This window comes from Lagopus muta, chromosome 1 (assembly GCF_023343835.1).
Source record: "Lagopus muta isolate bLagMut1 chromosome 1, bLagMut1 primary, whole genome shotgun sequence".
Lineage (NCBI taxonomy): Eukaryota > Metazoa > Chordata > Aves > Galliformes > Phasianidae > Lagopus > Lagopus muta.
In genome coordinates, this window is record NC_064433.1 from 46,573,638 (window position 1) to 46,589,204 (window position 15,567).

General features: G+C 37.5%; 1 protein-coding gene across 8 annotated transcripts in view; it reads left to right on the plus strand.

Moving 5' to 3' along the window:
* NR1H4 (nuclear receptor subfamily 1 group H member 4) overlaps window positions 1–15,567 on the plus strand; it is a 40,391-nt gene that overhangs the window by 4,830 nt on the left and 19,994 nt on the right. For 5 of the 8 annotated variants that reach the window (XM_048967275.1, XM_048967259.1, XM_048967249.1 and 2 more), the window contains 2 exons: window positions 2,009–2,146; window positions 11,127–11,489. In XM_048967275.1, coding sequence (XP_048823232.1) covers window positions 2,062–2,146; window positions 11,127–11,489 — 448 coding nt within the window. In that variant the 5' untranslated portion in view covers window positions 2,009–2,061. Of the gene's footprint in view, window positions 1–2,008; window positions 2,147–6,199; window positions 6,801–9,498; window positions 9,708–11,126; window positions 11,490–15,567 lie in introns of those variants that run through there. The other 3 variants (XM_048967311.1, XM_048967303.1, XM_048967293.1) reach the window with 3 other exon arrangements.

A 15,567-nucleotide genomic window follows, 5' to 3' on the forward strand; every position in this document is an offset into this window, starting at 1 on the left:
TAGGTTTGCTGAGGAAACATGAGGCTTAACAGTAATAACAGAACATAATCTTCAAGTTTTGTTGCAGGGAAAGAGAGAATCTTGCATTGAACTGCATGGGTTGCACTCCTGTGGGCAGTAAGAAAACTACTGATGGGCTTGCATGTGAAGGCAAGGTGAAGATGGCCTCTTCTTTAGCAAGAAAATTCATAGAAAACTTCAGAATTCCTCTGAAGATGCCTCATTTTGGCATTTCTCTATGGCTTTCCATTTTTTTTTCATTATTATAATTGTCCAGTCCTGACTTTGCTGCTCTCCTCTCCAATTGCAGGACCCTTAGGACAGGGCTGTAAGAGGAGCCTTCCTCCCTAGAGCCTGCCATGGGAAGTTCATGAGAAAATTACTGTATTGCTGCTGACTTCCCTTAGCAACCTCAGTGGACAGCCCCTTTTCTTGAGGGGTTTTGGCAATGGAAACCTTCCCCAGAAAACGTGACAGAGGTAGTGACGTGGCTGGAAGTGGATGTGAACCTGCTAGGATGGTTAGGCTGGTTGCTAAGCCCCATCCCAAGATACGTGGAGTTTTTTGCTGCTGCAAAACTGTTTCTGTGCTAGATTTGAGAATGAGTGTTTACATGTTATTTGCTGCAGGACCCGAATCTGGTCTGTGACACAAGTAGCTTTTGACATTTCTGAGTAAACTGTTTAAATTATCTGTGGGCAGACATTTAAGATGCATCGGTCTAATTAGAGGGCCTCTGTTTACGTTAAGAAAGAACTTAATGAATCCTTATGGACAAATCTGAATATAATTACACAGCGTGCTTGCTGGTCTCACAAGCTCCTTCCCAGTCTGTGGGGCTCTGGGGCCTCCTGCTGCACTCACGTTTTTGTCAGATGACTTCACTGCTGCTTGAGAAGCATGCTGAGCCCTCAGTGCATAGCAGGGCAAGCTCTAACTCTCAAGCAGCTTCAGTGAGTGGAAACACAGACTCAGGAACAGTCCCACGGGAATGAAATCAAAGAAAGAATTAAGATAGAATCTTTTTGGTGTCTGCATTGAGGCATTGGAACCTATGAGGCGTCCTGTGTGTGTTCTCTGACTGCTGACAGTCCTGCCCCACATGTAACCTTGAGCTGTTCCATCCCGCACATGAATGAGCACAACCCCATTCTTGCTCCACCCAAACTGGCCAGACTTGGGCACAGGAGACTCTTGGCATAATTTCCTGCTGACTGTGGTGCTGCTATCGCTGTAGCCCCAACCTGACCAAGAGGCACTGGTAGGCCTCTCACCTCCTAACAGCCTAGTGGTTGGAGTGAAAGGGAGAAAACCCTGCTGTTTTTCTGGGTTCAGCACTACTGGCAATCTCAGGAGGTGGCAGCTGTGTTTGATGACTAGGAAAGCCTGCCAGTGAGCAGGCACAAGCATCTCTCAGCTTCCCCGAGTGAGAAAGTTGTATGGCTGCTTGAGAAAGCAGGTGAGCTAGCCCGGTTTTTAGAGCAAGGATTTGCTTTTTGTTTTTGCCACCATTTATCTTCTTTAGGCAGTAATTACTGAAGGCAAGATAAAGAACCAGTCACTGGAAATTAAACTCAAGTTTCGTGACTTGGAGTCTTCTGACCTAAACCATAAGCTTGCACTTTCTCAGTAAGTGAAAACAAGGAAATGATGAAAGAGTGATGAAAAAAAATAATGGAAGCAACTACCATTCCCTGGGAGAGGGTCTGGGCAGCATTGCCCTTAGCAGGTCAGCTCAGTGCTTCAATCTGTGAATATCTGAATAAAACTGAGCATAAACTGCCAGTGGTTTTAATTGAACAGCAGAAGGATAGCCAATAAGGTACAGCACAGCAAGGAAAAAACAAACTAGATGTAGCATTTTATTTGAAGGCTGAACTAGATATTGTATCTTCAATCCAAAGTTTGTTACAGTAAATATTGAAACAACCTCCTTGATCCTGCCTTGCCACAGGTACAAAAAATGAATTACCTTGTTTAAATATCCTTCTTGGTTTATATCTTTCAGGATCTCCTTTCAAACTGTCTTCTTAATTATATTCTTCCTGAACTGAAGAATAAATGGGATCTGAAATGAATTTAATAGGACATCCCCAGCTAGCTACCACGGATGGATTTTCTCTAGCTGAAGGTCCTCATTTATTTGGTAAGTTGATTAATTAAGGATAGTTTGGTATCTTAACTTTGCTTAGAGACCTAAAAAAAAATGCACTGAAAAATGGTCAAAGCCAAGGATATGTGGTGGACATGTGCACACTTTCTTGAATCATCAGTCCCTATGGAAAGAACAAATAATGAGTCTGTAGTGTTTTGTCATTTAATTCTGCATTCTGCCATCAACGCTAATAGCAGCACTTCTATGTGATTATCAATTATAACACTTCTAATACCTGAAAGGCAGGGGAAAAAAAAAAAGGCAGACCTGCATATGTAGGCTGGATGTTATCTTCATGTGGGTCATTCAAATCAGGTTAAACAAACATATTTTCAGTTAGTTTCAAATAAAAACTGCCATTTATTTGCATTGCCATACTATATGTATTTATGATAGTAATTTCATCTAAATTAAAACTGTGACCATTAAAAACTCATGCTAATAATGTTAATGCTAAAACAATGTATAATGCAGGTTGCAAAAATCCATCCTTGCTCCTCTTCCACTAGTTTTTTTTTTTTTTTCAAGGATAGACACAGTCTTGTTAATGAATGAAGAATTTTTGATCAATATTTTATGACCATGGGGAAGCTGTCTTCTGCTCAGAGAGAAAAAAATAAATAGAGAGAGAATAAGACAATTTTAAGCCTTTCTTTTGGCAGTATAGAAGGACTTTTGTTGAGAATCATGATACATTCAGAGCCTCACACTTAATACAGATCTCACAGAAAGCTACAGCAATTCAGAAATTTCCTTTCCAAATAAGACCAAAATTTCGTCTTTTTGAGTGGTGGAAAAAACTGCAATCATTTTGGTGTCTTCTATTTGAAACAAGAGTAGCATTTTGGGCACAGAGGGACAAGAAGCCATTCCTGCTGCAGAGCACACAGAATCTGGGAGCATCTCCATGAACCAGGCCACCACCAGCAATGCAAACCCATGCAACTAATCCAAAGCACTATTGCTAAAGATAAACACTGTATGTTATTGTGCTATTTTTCTTTCCCTAAATTTGGTGGTTTTGTGGGTTTTTTTTGTTTGTTTGCTTTTTTTTTTTTTTTTTTTTTTTTTAAGGAAGAAATACTTTAGTGGGTGAAATGCTTTGCCAATAGTTCAAAAAGAAGTATACATAAAATTATTGGAACATTTCAGGCCATAATACTTACAGAAGAGGATGACATCCAAATTTAGGACACTCAATTTTATATTCATTCATTCCTTTAAAACTCCTGACAATTTGTGCTACTTCAGATTTTTTTTTTCCAGGTTTTTCCTCCAACAGTTACTTTTTTTGCTAATTATTTTTCAAGAGGATCGGGTAGATTCAAAACACAAGAAAGTGTGTTAATAGAAAAGAGTTTTCCTCCACACTGAAATCACATTCAGAAATCTTCATGTCTTGGAAAGAGGAACTGCGTTTCCCATTATAGATATTCAGATCTCAGAGCTAAGGAGACTTAATTCAAACTGGCATTTCAGTAACAGAAAGAAATAATCTATTTTATGGGGCTCAATAGGGGTCCCACTAAAAAGGAGATTTAGCATTCCTGTTGTTTTATTTAAGCTGACTTCCAGCTCTTTCTTTATGATCACTTGGTTCTGTTTTGTGCATTGTCACTTGACTAAGTCACAATATTGAGTTCTTCCTAAGTTTGATGTCTTCTGCTCTTAGAGCCCCCCAAAAATAGAAATAACAGCCAATTCTATGCAGCAAGTTACTCATTGTGAAGATATGAATCTATCTATTCAGGATTCTTGTAGCAATTTGTTTCATCTCCTAGTTTTGTATTTGTAAGCTACTTGCATTTTTGGCATTCTGTTTTGGCAAGTAGAGACTTGTGTACCCAAGGAAACAGGAAGCAAATATTTCTCTTAAATGACATCTTTAGAATATACATTTCTTAAAGGAGTTCTCACACATTACAGCTTTGATGTCATATAAATGAGAAACTGTTGACTTAAAAAAACATCAGCCTTTATAAATAGTCTCACTTTTCAAAGATATGCACTCACATTCTGGAAAAAGGAATCCTTGAAAGTGTATTTTCTTCTCATTATGCTTCACTGAAACTTACAGAAGAGTGTTTGTAGATCTTCACAACTAAGTGCCTCTCTGAACATCAGCACTGGGTCCAGGTCTCTCAGAAGTGAGGCTGTAAATCCTGACTTGCTGGTGCTGTGAGCCTCATCACCATGGTAATTCCTAGGGCACTGCCCCTTGCCGCCCTCAACACTTGTAGTCACAGTAGATTTCAGAACATCATAAAGGAAAAAAGGGTTTTCTACCTTTCAGGAGTTGGAAATTGTACATGGCTATTTTAACAGAGCATGCCTATGGTAAATTGTCTCTTCTTGTCTTTGGAGTTGACTTTAAGAGATATTTCATTTCTGTCATTATGAACCTCTGGTAAGAGGACTCAAAACAGGAAAGAGGAAGCGGGAGCATCTTTAACCACAGCAAAAACCTCTCTCTTCCATCATCTGACAAACCTGCTTCTATTTTCCTATTCTGTTTTCCTACCTCACTACTTCTGTGATTTAGAAACTTTGTAGATCTCTTCAGAGAAAGCATCTACTTGCAAAAGTGGCCAAAACCAGCTACATAAAGTGCACTCTATATAGCACCTGCATTGTAAGATTAACTTTTTCTTCCTTGCAGCTCTGCTTTTCACAGTGAGGGAAAGGGACTCCTAATGACAAGAAATCCCTGGGGTGCCCGAGCCTGCATGGCACTTGTTCTTCTAAGATCCTTCTCATCCTCAGATAAACTGTTCTTATTTCACAAGCCTCTCTGAGTCAATTAGGGCCAGCTGTGTGAAGACTGACCCAACTTCACAACCTGAACTTAAAGAATGTGACAAATCGTATGCAGCAGACTTTTAACACAATAGCCCTAGATATAGAAATTTTCTGTCAACACACCTTACGTAGGGGTCATTCATATGCAAGATGTCAAGTGTGACACTACAGCTGACACATGGATTGGTCACATACACTGATTTTTAAAATTTCTTGTAATGTAATATTAAAACATTACAAGGCAAGAAATGTTTTCCTAATTTTGCATACCCCCATTGGAAAAGGTGTGTAAGGTGAAAATCTGCATTTGACAAAACAATGAAAATGCCATTGGAAAGTGTTTTATCCTATCCTAGAACAGTACCTAAGATAAACTGAAGAGGCTCATTCAATTTTAGATAAATTTGTATTTCTTCTGGTTATGCCCATCTCCTTTTTTTTCCTTTTCTTTTTTTTTTCTTTTTTCTTTTTTCTCCTTTTTCTTTCTTTTTAACAGTAGTAGGATAAAGTGTCCAAACTGATTAAACACCTTCCAGATCATAAGATATGTTAAATAACTGTTTGTCCTCAGCACCACCTGGCCAGGGATGAAACATCTGGCTTCATCCTTATAGAGAAGATAATTAGGCCTGTAACAGACCCCTAGATCAAAAGGAAACAAAGCAACACAAATTAAAACAGAAAATCATGTATGTTTAATAATTATTGTGAGGAGAGCTAAAGCAAACCGAGTGGGATCTGAGGAAAAAAAAACCAAGAAATTAGAGGAGAAGTATGCAACTGAACAGGACTGAGAGTGAAGATTGCACCACAGAGCGAGGCAAAACCAAAATGCATGTATACTGCTTCCTCCTGTGCATTTTAGCCTGGAAATCTGACTGTTTTGTGAAATTACAGAGGAATCTAGCAGGAACCATTCCCAGAAAAGCTGCTTGGACAAGACTGCTGTAGATTTGGCTGCCTCTGCCCTACACTGTTCACTAACACTCTATCTCAGTGGGTTTTACACGTCTTCACACCTTTGCTGCTATCAAATGATAGCATACAACACACTCTCCTGGCTTCAAGCAGACAACAGAACCCTCATGATTTTACAGATGATTTGAGCTGAAATGACACCTATTAAGTGATAATACCTGAGAGCCACAGGAAGGCTGCATGGGCCCAGAAGAGTAAGGTCAGCAACATGGACTACAAATTCAGCTGCATCCTACCTGTTCTTTAGAGAGTTAGCTTTACCCTCAAACAATATAGAGAAGAATTGGCACTTGGCCTTGGGTCAAGGGCATCTTCCTGGCACTCTTCTATGTCATCATATAGATGTGTCCAGCAAGGCTAAGCACTCCGGCTTGTTTTGGAGAATACAAGCATTTCTGGGCTTAAAAAGCACCTGTTTATCCAGTCGATTAAAATGGGCTACTGAAGTGGTTAATCTATTGCACAGAATCATCTGAGGTTGTTAAATCTTTACTGATGAATATTTTGCCATGAGTAAACTGTTATAGTTACAGAAAATTACACTGTCTAAGCTTTTTGGAGGCACCCCCTGACATGGAAAACAGACTTTATCCAGGTAAATTACCAGTGGATGCTGGCGTTGCTATTGTTTCAGGCATTTACTAACAAGTTTCTCTGTAATGAAGTTAATCAGTAAACGATATAACCTCTGGCCTGTATCACTCCTTTGTGAGTCTTAAAGAAAGTTCTCACTGTGAAAAAGGCAACGGGATATAGACAAAGCAAAAACTTCAAGGGAAAGAGGAAAGCAGAGAAAGAGAGAAAGAAGGACTGGGTAACGTAAGGACAGTATTTTGCTTCAAGATATGGTCTGACAGAAGACGCTGAGGTAGGATATCGCTATGCTCTTGTTTGGGTGTGTGTGTGATCTGAACTTGTATTCCTCACTGAAACCGTAGGGTGCTATGAGGTTGTTTAACTCAAGTGATCTTTAATATTCTGAAAAGAGTTTGTTTGGAATCACATCAGGATTTCATTAATGGCTGTTCTGAGGTTTCCAATTACTTAATCCTGAAGTTTGTGCTGATTTCCATTGTGAATACCTCCGAGACTGCCAAAGGTTCCTACTGGAAACCTTCCTGTATTTTTGACCCTGTTAGTTTTATATTAATGGAATAATAACATTTTACCTTAAAATGTGACATCACTGTAATTTCTGTAATATTCTTAATCAACTTGTGTTATTCTTGAGTCTGGAACCTCAGTTTAAAACTACTAATTGAAAACACTTTCTTTAGTTCCTTCAAGGGAAATTCCTTTTCAATTCATCAAGTGCTTAAGCCTACATTAAAAATATTTTAATTTATATGCAAAATACTCAGAAACGAACTCAAAACTCTCTCATGTGTTTCAGTTGCGAGCAATGTTGTGGAAAAATATTTGCAAAATTCTGACTACATCCATATAAATGTTTCATGTTGTAAGCTTTCCTGGTTTTTGTAAAATATTTTCACTGAAGGTCACTTATTTGCAAAAGATAACCTAAAGGTCAACAACTGTAAGTAATCCACAGTTATGTGCATCTAAATAGTTTTTAAAATTGTAAAAGGTAGTATTTCAGAAGGAAAAACAGATGTTTCAAAATAGCTAAGACTAAGCAAATAAAAAAGATGACTATATTACAGTGAGTCCATTTCTGACTTCACTTTCACTGCTTTTTACTACTTGACTCCAGTGATTTCAATGGCTGCCTCACAGTGCTTCACAGTGGCACAAGACCAGCTCATTGCAGACTTATTTCTTCTTATGTCTTGATAAAAGCATATGTGCATTCTGGTTAGCAAGATAAGATTATGTGGTTTTATTGTTTTTTTTTTTTTGTGATAAAAAACTACTTGTTTTAGATTTGCACGTACTTTGCAGAGCATAATTCTCAAAGTTGCTGTGATTTTAAAGGGTCATGCAAGACAGAGCAGCGCATGTATGGTTCTGAGAGCAGAATCCCTGCAGCCTTTGTGAAAAGCTCTGTGCACACTGCTGGCTGAGGAACACTGCTCCAACCACATGTTTTGGATCAGGCCAAAGAAATTCTTCATCCTGGTAACTTCAAAGCAGTTGATTTCTGTTTCAACCTTCTCATTTTTAAAGAAAATATTTCAGATTAAAAGGACATTTCAACTAAAGAATGAGAGTTTCATTTTTGAATTGTCTTTCTGGAAGAACTCTACATTTTTAAACAAATATTTTTAGGAAAAATGTTAAATAGCTAATGCTTGTTTTGCAGTGTTTAATTCAAGCCTTATTGATGATTTTGTGGAATAATAATATTCAACAGAAGTTGTTGATCAGCTTTGGGTAAAGACATCTCAGCACAAGTCTGCTAATTTCTAAGGATGAAACAGAAGTTCCCACCAAAGCTCTTCAAACTAGACAAATCAGTTCAACTTAATAGTAATAAAGCCTTAAGCTGAAGCAGGAAAGCTTACACTGTAACTAAATATCCTTAAAAATCACTTTGGTCTCCATCAGTGAGCCATCTGCATACTTCCAGAATTTTAACTGCAAACTAGCTTTACAGAAAACAAGATTGTATTCTCTCAGTCTCTCTTTACCCTGTTCAACCTCTTTCTTTCCACTGTTCTAACCATGAATAAGATTTAGCTGAAAGTCTTCATCTCTATTTCTTTTGCATTTTACATTATAGATTGATGGGTTTTGTGTCCTTCAGTAGTAGAATGCAGTTAATAATTATGGAGATTTCTGTAAACATCTGTAATGCAAACACTACTTTAAATAAATGCTAAATGTTGTCTCAGCATTTGCTGCAGTTCTTTTGCAGCCCTGAGTTTCTAATAAGTCCAGAGATGATTTTCTTCTGTGGAAGGAATGTTGCCTTCCAAGCAGTTCAAGAGACTGAAAAAGAGCTTTTGTGGAATTTCCGGTAGATGGCACAAAGATAAAAATCAACAGTTTCTTCGTTTTCATTTTGGAATCTCCCTCTTTCCTTTAGGAAACTTAGTCAACAAAGTAATTCCTAACTAGGAAACAGCAGCTTAGGTTTCCATGGTGAACAGATTCCTTTCCAAACAGTCTGAATGATTTGTATAATGATTGTGTGTCTTGCCATTAAATTAACACTGCTTTTGTGCATAAAGTATTTTGAACAATCTCAAAGGGCAGCATTCCAACAAACTGGAAATAAAATTAAAGAAAGACCACCTACTCATTAAACCTGTAGTCGTGAGGCCTTTCCTTGCATTTGAATTTCATACTGAACAACAAAACTCAGCATTAAATCATTGCTATTTTCAAGTTTCATACCTTCTGCAGCTGACAGGTATCACTGCAGTGACAGTTTAGTTTTGACTCACAAAGCTCTGACTTCATCTTCAGGCTCTTCTATAGAAGATGTCAATGCTTTCTCTCAAGAATCCAGAGGTCCATGCTATTTATTTGAAGGACATAAACATGGGCTTGAGGAGTACCTTCTGCTACGTACTACTGTAGTATGTGGGTCTTGGCATATGCTGGAAGAAGAAAACGCGACAATACTGCTAGCAATAAGTAACACCATCACTCTCTTTTAGGCTCGTCTTATTTTTCCAGACTTGTGTCTGTTTTTTCTTGAACTCGAACCTCTGCATTTGCTATTGGCAAAGATGTGCTGAGGACAATACAGCATTTGGCCAAATCCAAGCCAGTTGCATCACTTTTGCAGCACGGTGAAGTAGAAGGGGCAGAAAGCTGCACAGCAAGCATGGGACCTTGAAAGTGAAGAAGTAATTGAAAAGCAAAGGTTAGTTTCTGTCACTAACCAAAGACAGACAAAGGAGAGGGAACAATCCCCTGCTACAGATTTTTCTTCCTAGTTGTCATTACAGAATGTTCCTTCTTCACTATTAGCATTTCTTCATTGTTTCTGATTCCTCAGAAGTGAAGGAAACTTTCCAGGAATTGATTTTGTCAGAAAAAAGTTTTTTTGAGTGCTTTAGAAGCACAGTTAAGTAATGGTCACCAACAAACTTTTATCTATGATTTCCTTGTAAACTCTGCTGTTGACTTCAGTAAGAGTGGGACTAGGCATCTCTCCAGTAACATACACTATTTTTATTGAATTATCTTCTTGGAATTAATGGAGGAGCAGTCTCAGTATTTTCATGAAATAGAAAGATGTGACTTTCCAACAAAAAGTATAGAATAATTTGCAAATAACTTTTTAATTAGCCTTTTCATCTGGTTGACATGGGCTTCCTTTTACTTACATCATCTAAGGACTGTTGGATGTAATTTCACTTGTGTTACTGCAAAAAATGAGATCTAAACTGTATTTGAATAAGACAAGCAGAATGTGAATCTGCAATTCAATGAACTAGGTAAGGTAGCCTCCAGGTACTTTGCTGATACCAACTTTACAAACTACTTTAACAGGAAATTATGCAATTCTTTTCATATCTCATTCACCATTACCAGGTTTGTTGTTGGCTCGAAGGTGAGTAGTGCAGAGTAGGGAGGTGTGTCCATGAGAAGTGGGCCAATGCTCTAAGTCCCATAGGCTTGTAGAGATTGGGAACTGGGCTGCAGGGGCTGACTCGGTGACCACTGGAGGCTGGCTGCTGGGAAGGTCCCATTTTTCCACTTACATCAGGAATATCTTCCCTACTTCTTCTTTGCAGTCTCACTGCCCCCTTTCAGACTCTTCCTGAAAGTTTATTTCATGTACTCAGTCACATAATTAAGTTTCTCTCTTGTCTTTCCCCAGTGTAGCATTCCCTTCACAGTGTATTCATGCAGAATTATGTAGAAATTAACACAATGTTTTGTGTCTTGATCTAGCTTTCATCAATACCATAGGATTTTTTAGTTTACTTGGATTTCTTTTGTTCTACTGCAAATCTTAATTCAGTCTACTAATTTATTTATAGTATGATTACTCTTTCTCATAAATTGAACGCTTATATTACTAGCTATGTGGTATCTTTCAATTTTTTTTACGTGAATGACAGTGTGTGACATTCCACCACTAATAAAGGAGTATCTGAGAGTGGCTGATTTGAAAACACCTTTCAAGATGCACGCACAGACCATGCAGTCTTTGTGATTATGCCATATCATTTTTGAGATGGATGTCTGAGGAAGTGCAAAATTTTCTGATAATTGTCTTTTCACAGTGTAATAATCTGTGTTTTGGATTTCTTCTTTGTTTGTTATTTTCCAGGTATCCTTTCAGAGCCAATGAGTTCTCCAGTGCAAGAAGCAGACGTTTCTCCTTATGCACAGTACAACAGTGTGCCATTTCCCCAAGTTCAGCCTCAGATTTCATCACCACCTTATTACTCCAACCTGGGCTTTTACCCTCCACAGCACGAGGAATGGTATTCCCCTGGGATGTACGAGCTTAGGAGAATACCCTCAGAGACCTTTTTCACAAGAGAGACAGAGATAATGGATATCCCTGCAGCCAAAAAGCCTAGACTGGGCCACTCCACGGGAAGAGTGAAAGGAGAAGAGCTCTGTGTGGTCTGTGGTGACAAAGCCTCTGGGTACCACTACAATGCTCTCACTTGTGAAGGATGCAAAGGTAAGATGAAATCAGTTACAGAATACTACTTGACTGTTAAGCATAGCAGTATTAGCTTCTCATTTTTTTTCTTTATATTTTTTGTCCAAGTCATTAAGTATTGTAGAAAATTGCACTTGGTTTTGATATATATATTACTTTGGATTTTCCCCAAGACAAATTGTCAACATCTTCCACCTATGAATCCATTTTCCCATGAATATAGAGCACAGTTGGCCAACCTGTAACTCTTGAGACATCATCAGGTTTCATTAAGCTGAAGATCAGCTTCCATGCAGTGCCTGGCAGTCTGGCTTTGCTGTCTCAGTGGCTATTGAACCTAGCCTGCTCCTATGGAAAGAGCCAAATTCATGGACACCCCTTAGGATCTATCTCTGTGCTAGGCTGCCCTAGAAATCAGCTGTGACTTCAGTCCATATGTAATGCACATTGAAAGGAAGTGAAAGCTATCAGCCCCCATCTCCAAACTGTTCCCAAAGAACCCTCTTCCTTTAGCTCCTAATGTATAAGCAGTGTGTCTTTAGGCTTGTGAAATGAATGAACTTTTCTAATTCCAGGTGTGTTTCTAGAAACAGCCTCTATCCCTAGAAAGAAAGCTTTTTCCAGTTGCATTTGCAGCCTAAATATCTTACTTCCTAGGGGAACAGTATTCACGAATCTGCAGGATAAAGGGGATATAGAAGATTATTGCCATTGTTGAAGACATTATTGCCAGATATTTCAGCAGAGGAAACAAAAAGGATATATTGGTGGAACAACTATTGTACCTTAAGATGGTTACTCTGTGATGAGGCCAAGGTGCAAAGTAGGATGAAAAATCCCTCAGTTTTTCATCCTATTTTGTGAACAAATGTTTAATTAAGGTTTCTGTTCCATGGATAAAGGCTACAGTATGAATATAGATACTAATCTTAACGTGGACCTCACTGTCACTGAGGGTGGACTTTGAAGTACTTTTAGGTTTTGCTCTACCTCTTACAGATTTATTTCTGAGGACAAAACAGACCTCAGTGGTCTAACACTGTAAACACTGTAAATGCAATTAAAGGTCATACAGTTTATCTGAATAATCTGAATAATTCCAATAAGTAAGAGATTGGTTTCTTTCTGCTTCCTGAGTATTCTCAAAGTAAAAATAAAATAAAATAAGTAGCTTATACTAATGCTGTCTTTATGAACACAATTTATACTCAGGTTTAATGTGAAGATTTGAAATCATGATACGTTTATTTTGTTAGCTAGCTGTTCCTATTGTTTATTATTTCAGTTATGAAATGTCTATTTTTCAAAGATTTATAATTAAAAATTCTGGAGTGCTTAAAAAATACATACGGGAGTTAGTTAAAGATATCAGGTAAATACACAGGCAATATGTGTTCAACTCTCTACTGATTCAGTTTGAATCATTCTGCATAATTATAATTATACTACTTTATTGGGATAATTTATTTTATGTTTTCTCTCTATTTCATGATTGCAACATCAATTATGAGGAATAGTATCCTTGTTCAAACATAGTAAAAGCTGAATTATTTAAAGACCATGCATTCAATTTCTACAATAAACTTGAGAGGCCATTAAAATAACAGCTGATTCAGGAAAAAGATGTGCTGAGGACAGTAATTCTCTTTTACAATGTGAAGAGGACATAGTCTTTTCTAGACCTCTGATCATCCTTCTGTCCCTGTGGAATTCTTCACGTTGCTATCTATTACCTCAAGACACATTGACCAAAACTGGGCTCGGTAAGACAGTTGCACTCTTATCAGTGTAGTAGGATTACTTCACACATCTCATATCTGAGCATGGCATTAACTCTTCTTTTCAGTGACAAGACTGCTAATTCATGCTCACTGAGTGTCCTGAATAATACACAGATCTCTTTCTGCAGGCCTGGTGCATACCCTGCAGTGCCCCTGCTCCAATGATGCTGTGGAGATTCTGATTCAAAGTTGGACACTTAGCAAATATTTATATGGGAGTCAGTTCTCTGTGATGAATATGTGAATTTTTTTACCATTATTACTTTATTGGATAGTGCATTCAGCAACACTCCTCATTCTTCTTCCTTGAGTAGAACAATATTAAGATCTTATTTATCATCCCTCATGAGAATAGCAATCTGAAGATATGAATTGTATTATACATTTCTGTCTTATTTTTTTCAATACGCGAACATCCTTTAAGAAATATTTATTAATTATTTAATATTTTACATATTATATAAAAGCAGATAAAACATTTGCCCTCATAGGATAGTTGCCTCTAGTATAAAAATAGAAATTAAAATTAAAAAAGAGGATTTCTTGGGGTTTTTCTCACCTGTAGCATGTCAGTTTTGAAGATACCACCTTTTTACAATAATACTAGCATCACAATTATGGTCCTTAAAGGATAAGACACTCCATGAGCAACACTTCATTATAAGGACCACTGTACCGTGCTTTAAAGCCTGCTCCTCTAGAGGCCAATTCCCTGATAATCTTTGCAGGCAGATATCAAAGCTCCTAAAGGCATTTTTTAAAACAGCCAATAATTTTTAATTACACATCTTTGAAAATATACACTAAGCCATTTCGTAAGATAATAAACACTAGGAACAGCTTAACCTGCAGAGTGGTCTTTGAAAGCCATTTTGAGATGCTGCAGAACAACTGTGATGCAGTATTGTGTTTGTTCAATGAAGACACTGAGCATGTTTGCAGAGAGAAAAGCTGGTTGTGAATTCCCCTTACGTAGAACGACACCAGTTTTGGCACTCTTCAAAGCATTTCTGATGATGCTTAATGATTCTTAGAGCCAGCATACTTCCTGTGAAATGAAGTGCTACTTTAATCATCTCCTCAGATTCACACCCACCACGTGGGCATGGGAGGAGGGAATGCCACAGCATGTCCTGGTAGTCTGACAGAGTGAAGTTGTGCTTTGTTACCAACTGTGAACTTCAAAATCTGTTAGGTTGAGATGCTCGGAACAATTAGACACCAGGATGGCAAACTGAGATACACTTACAAAGCTTTCATCCATGTTTTTAACAGCTATCTTCCTTCAGTGTTTATAATTTCCTTAGGAAAAATTAGGATTGATAACAGTAGAGCAACTGTAGTCTTAATTAATTATATTCATTACTGGCTGAGAGAACAAAGCAAAATCAACATTTCCAGCTAATGTGAGATTTTTGCAGTTTGGTAACATCAAATCAAAGTTAGACTGTGCCAGAAAAGCCTTCATCTTTTGGGGACTGCCCCTTCATTATTCTGACAGATGCCATTTCTCCGCATTTTTGTAAAAAGCCATCTGTTATAGGAGATTGTGCATAAAGTACTACAAGCAATATAAGTTTATTTGGACTTATTAGTAAAGACAATGTATTAAAAAATTACCAAAATTTTTATTTCAAAATCAATTGTGAAGTCTGTTCGAGAAGAAAATGATTCACTTCATGATAGAACTGCAATGAGAATAGGATTAAAACTACTTTTTGTAAAAAACAAAACAATTTAATTTCTTATTCCATATAATTTTGCTTTTCCAAAAACTTTCTTTTAAGAGTAAGTATCTGAGTCCTATTAGCTTCTACCTTTTTGCATCCCTATTTTTGGATCCTTTCATATTCTTTCATGTTTTTTAAGTGCTTATTTACTAAGGCTCTTTTCCTGTGCTCCCTCAAGAGAAAGCAAACTAGCAGAGAGTGTGAGGGAAAAATTGGACTTAAAGTGTCATAAATATTTGAACAGTGCTTTTTAATATTTACTACTAATTAATACTTATCACAAATTACAGGATTTAAATTTAACAAATAGTTGCCTTTAACTGACACTGAGAACCAACAGCTTAAATCCAGGCCTTTCTCTTCCTTCCCTGAGCATTAAACAGCAATGTATTAAACAGTGCAAATGATGAATAAAAATAATGCCTAGGGCTGCAGAAGGTTCCAAGCAATCTGCATTTCAAAAGAGACTGATGCCAGTCAAATATATTTGTCTGAAAAGAAGCCAAGAATGAAAGCTATTTCAAGCAGGAAATAAAGCAGATTTAAAGAAACACTAAATTTTTTAGTGAGCAGAATAGTTTTACT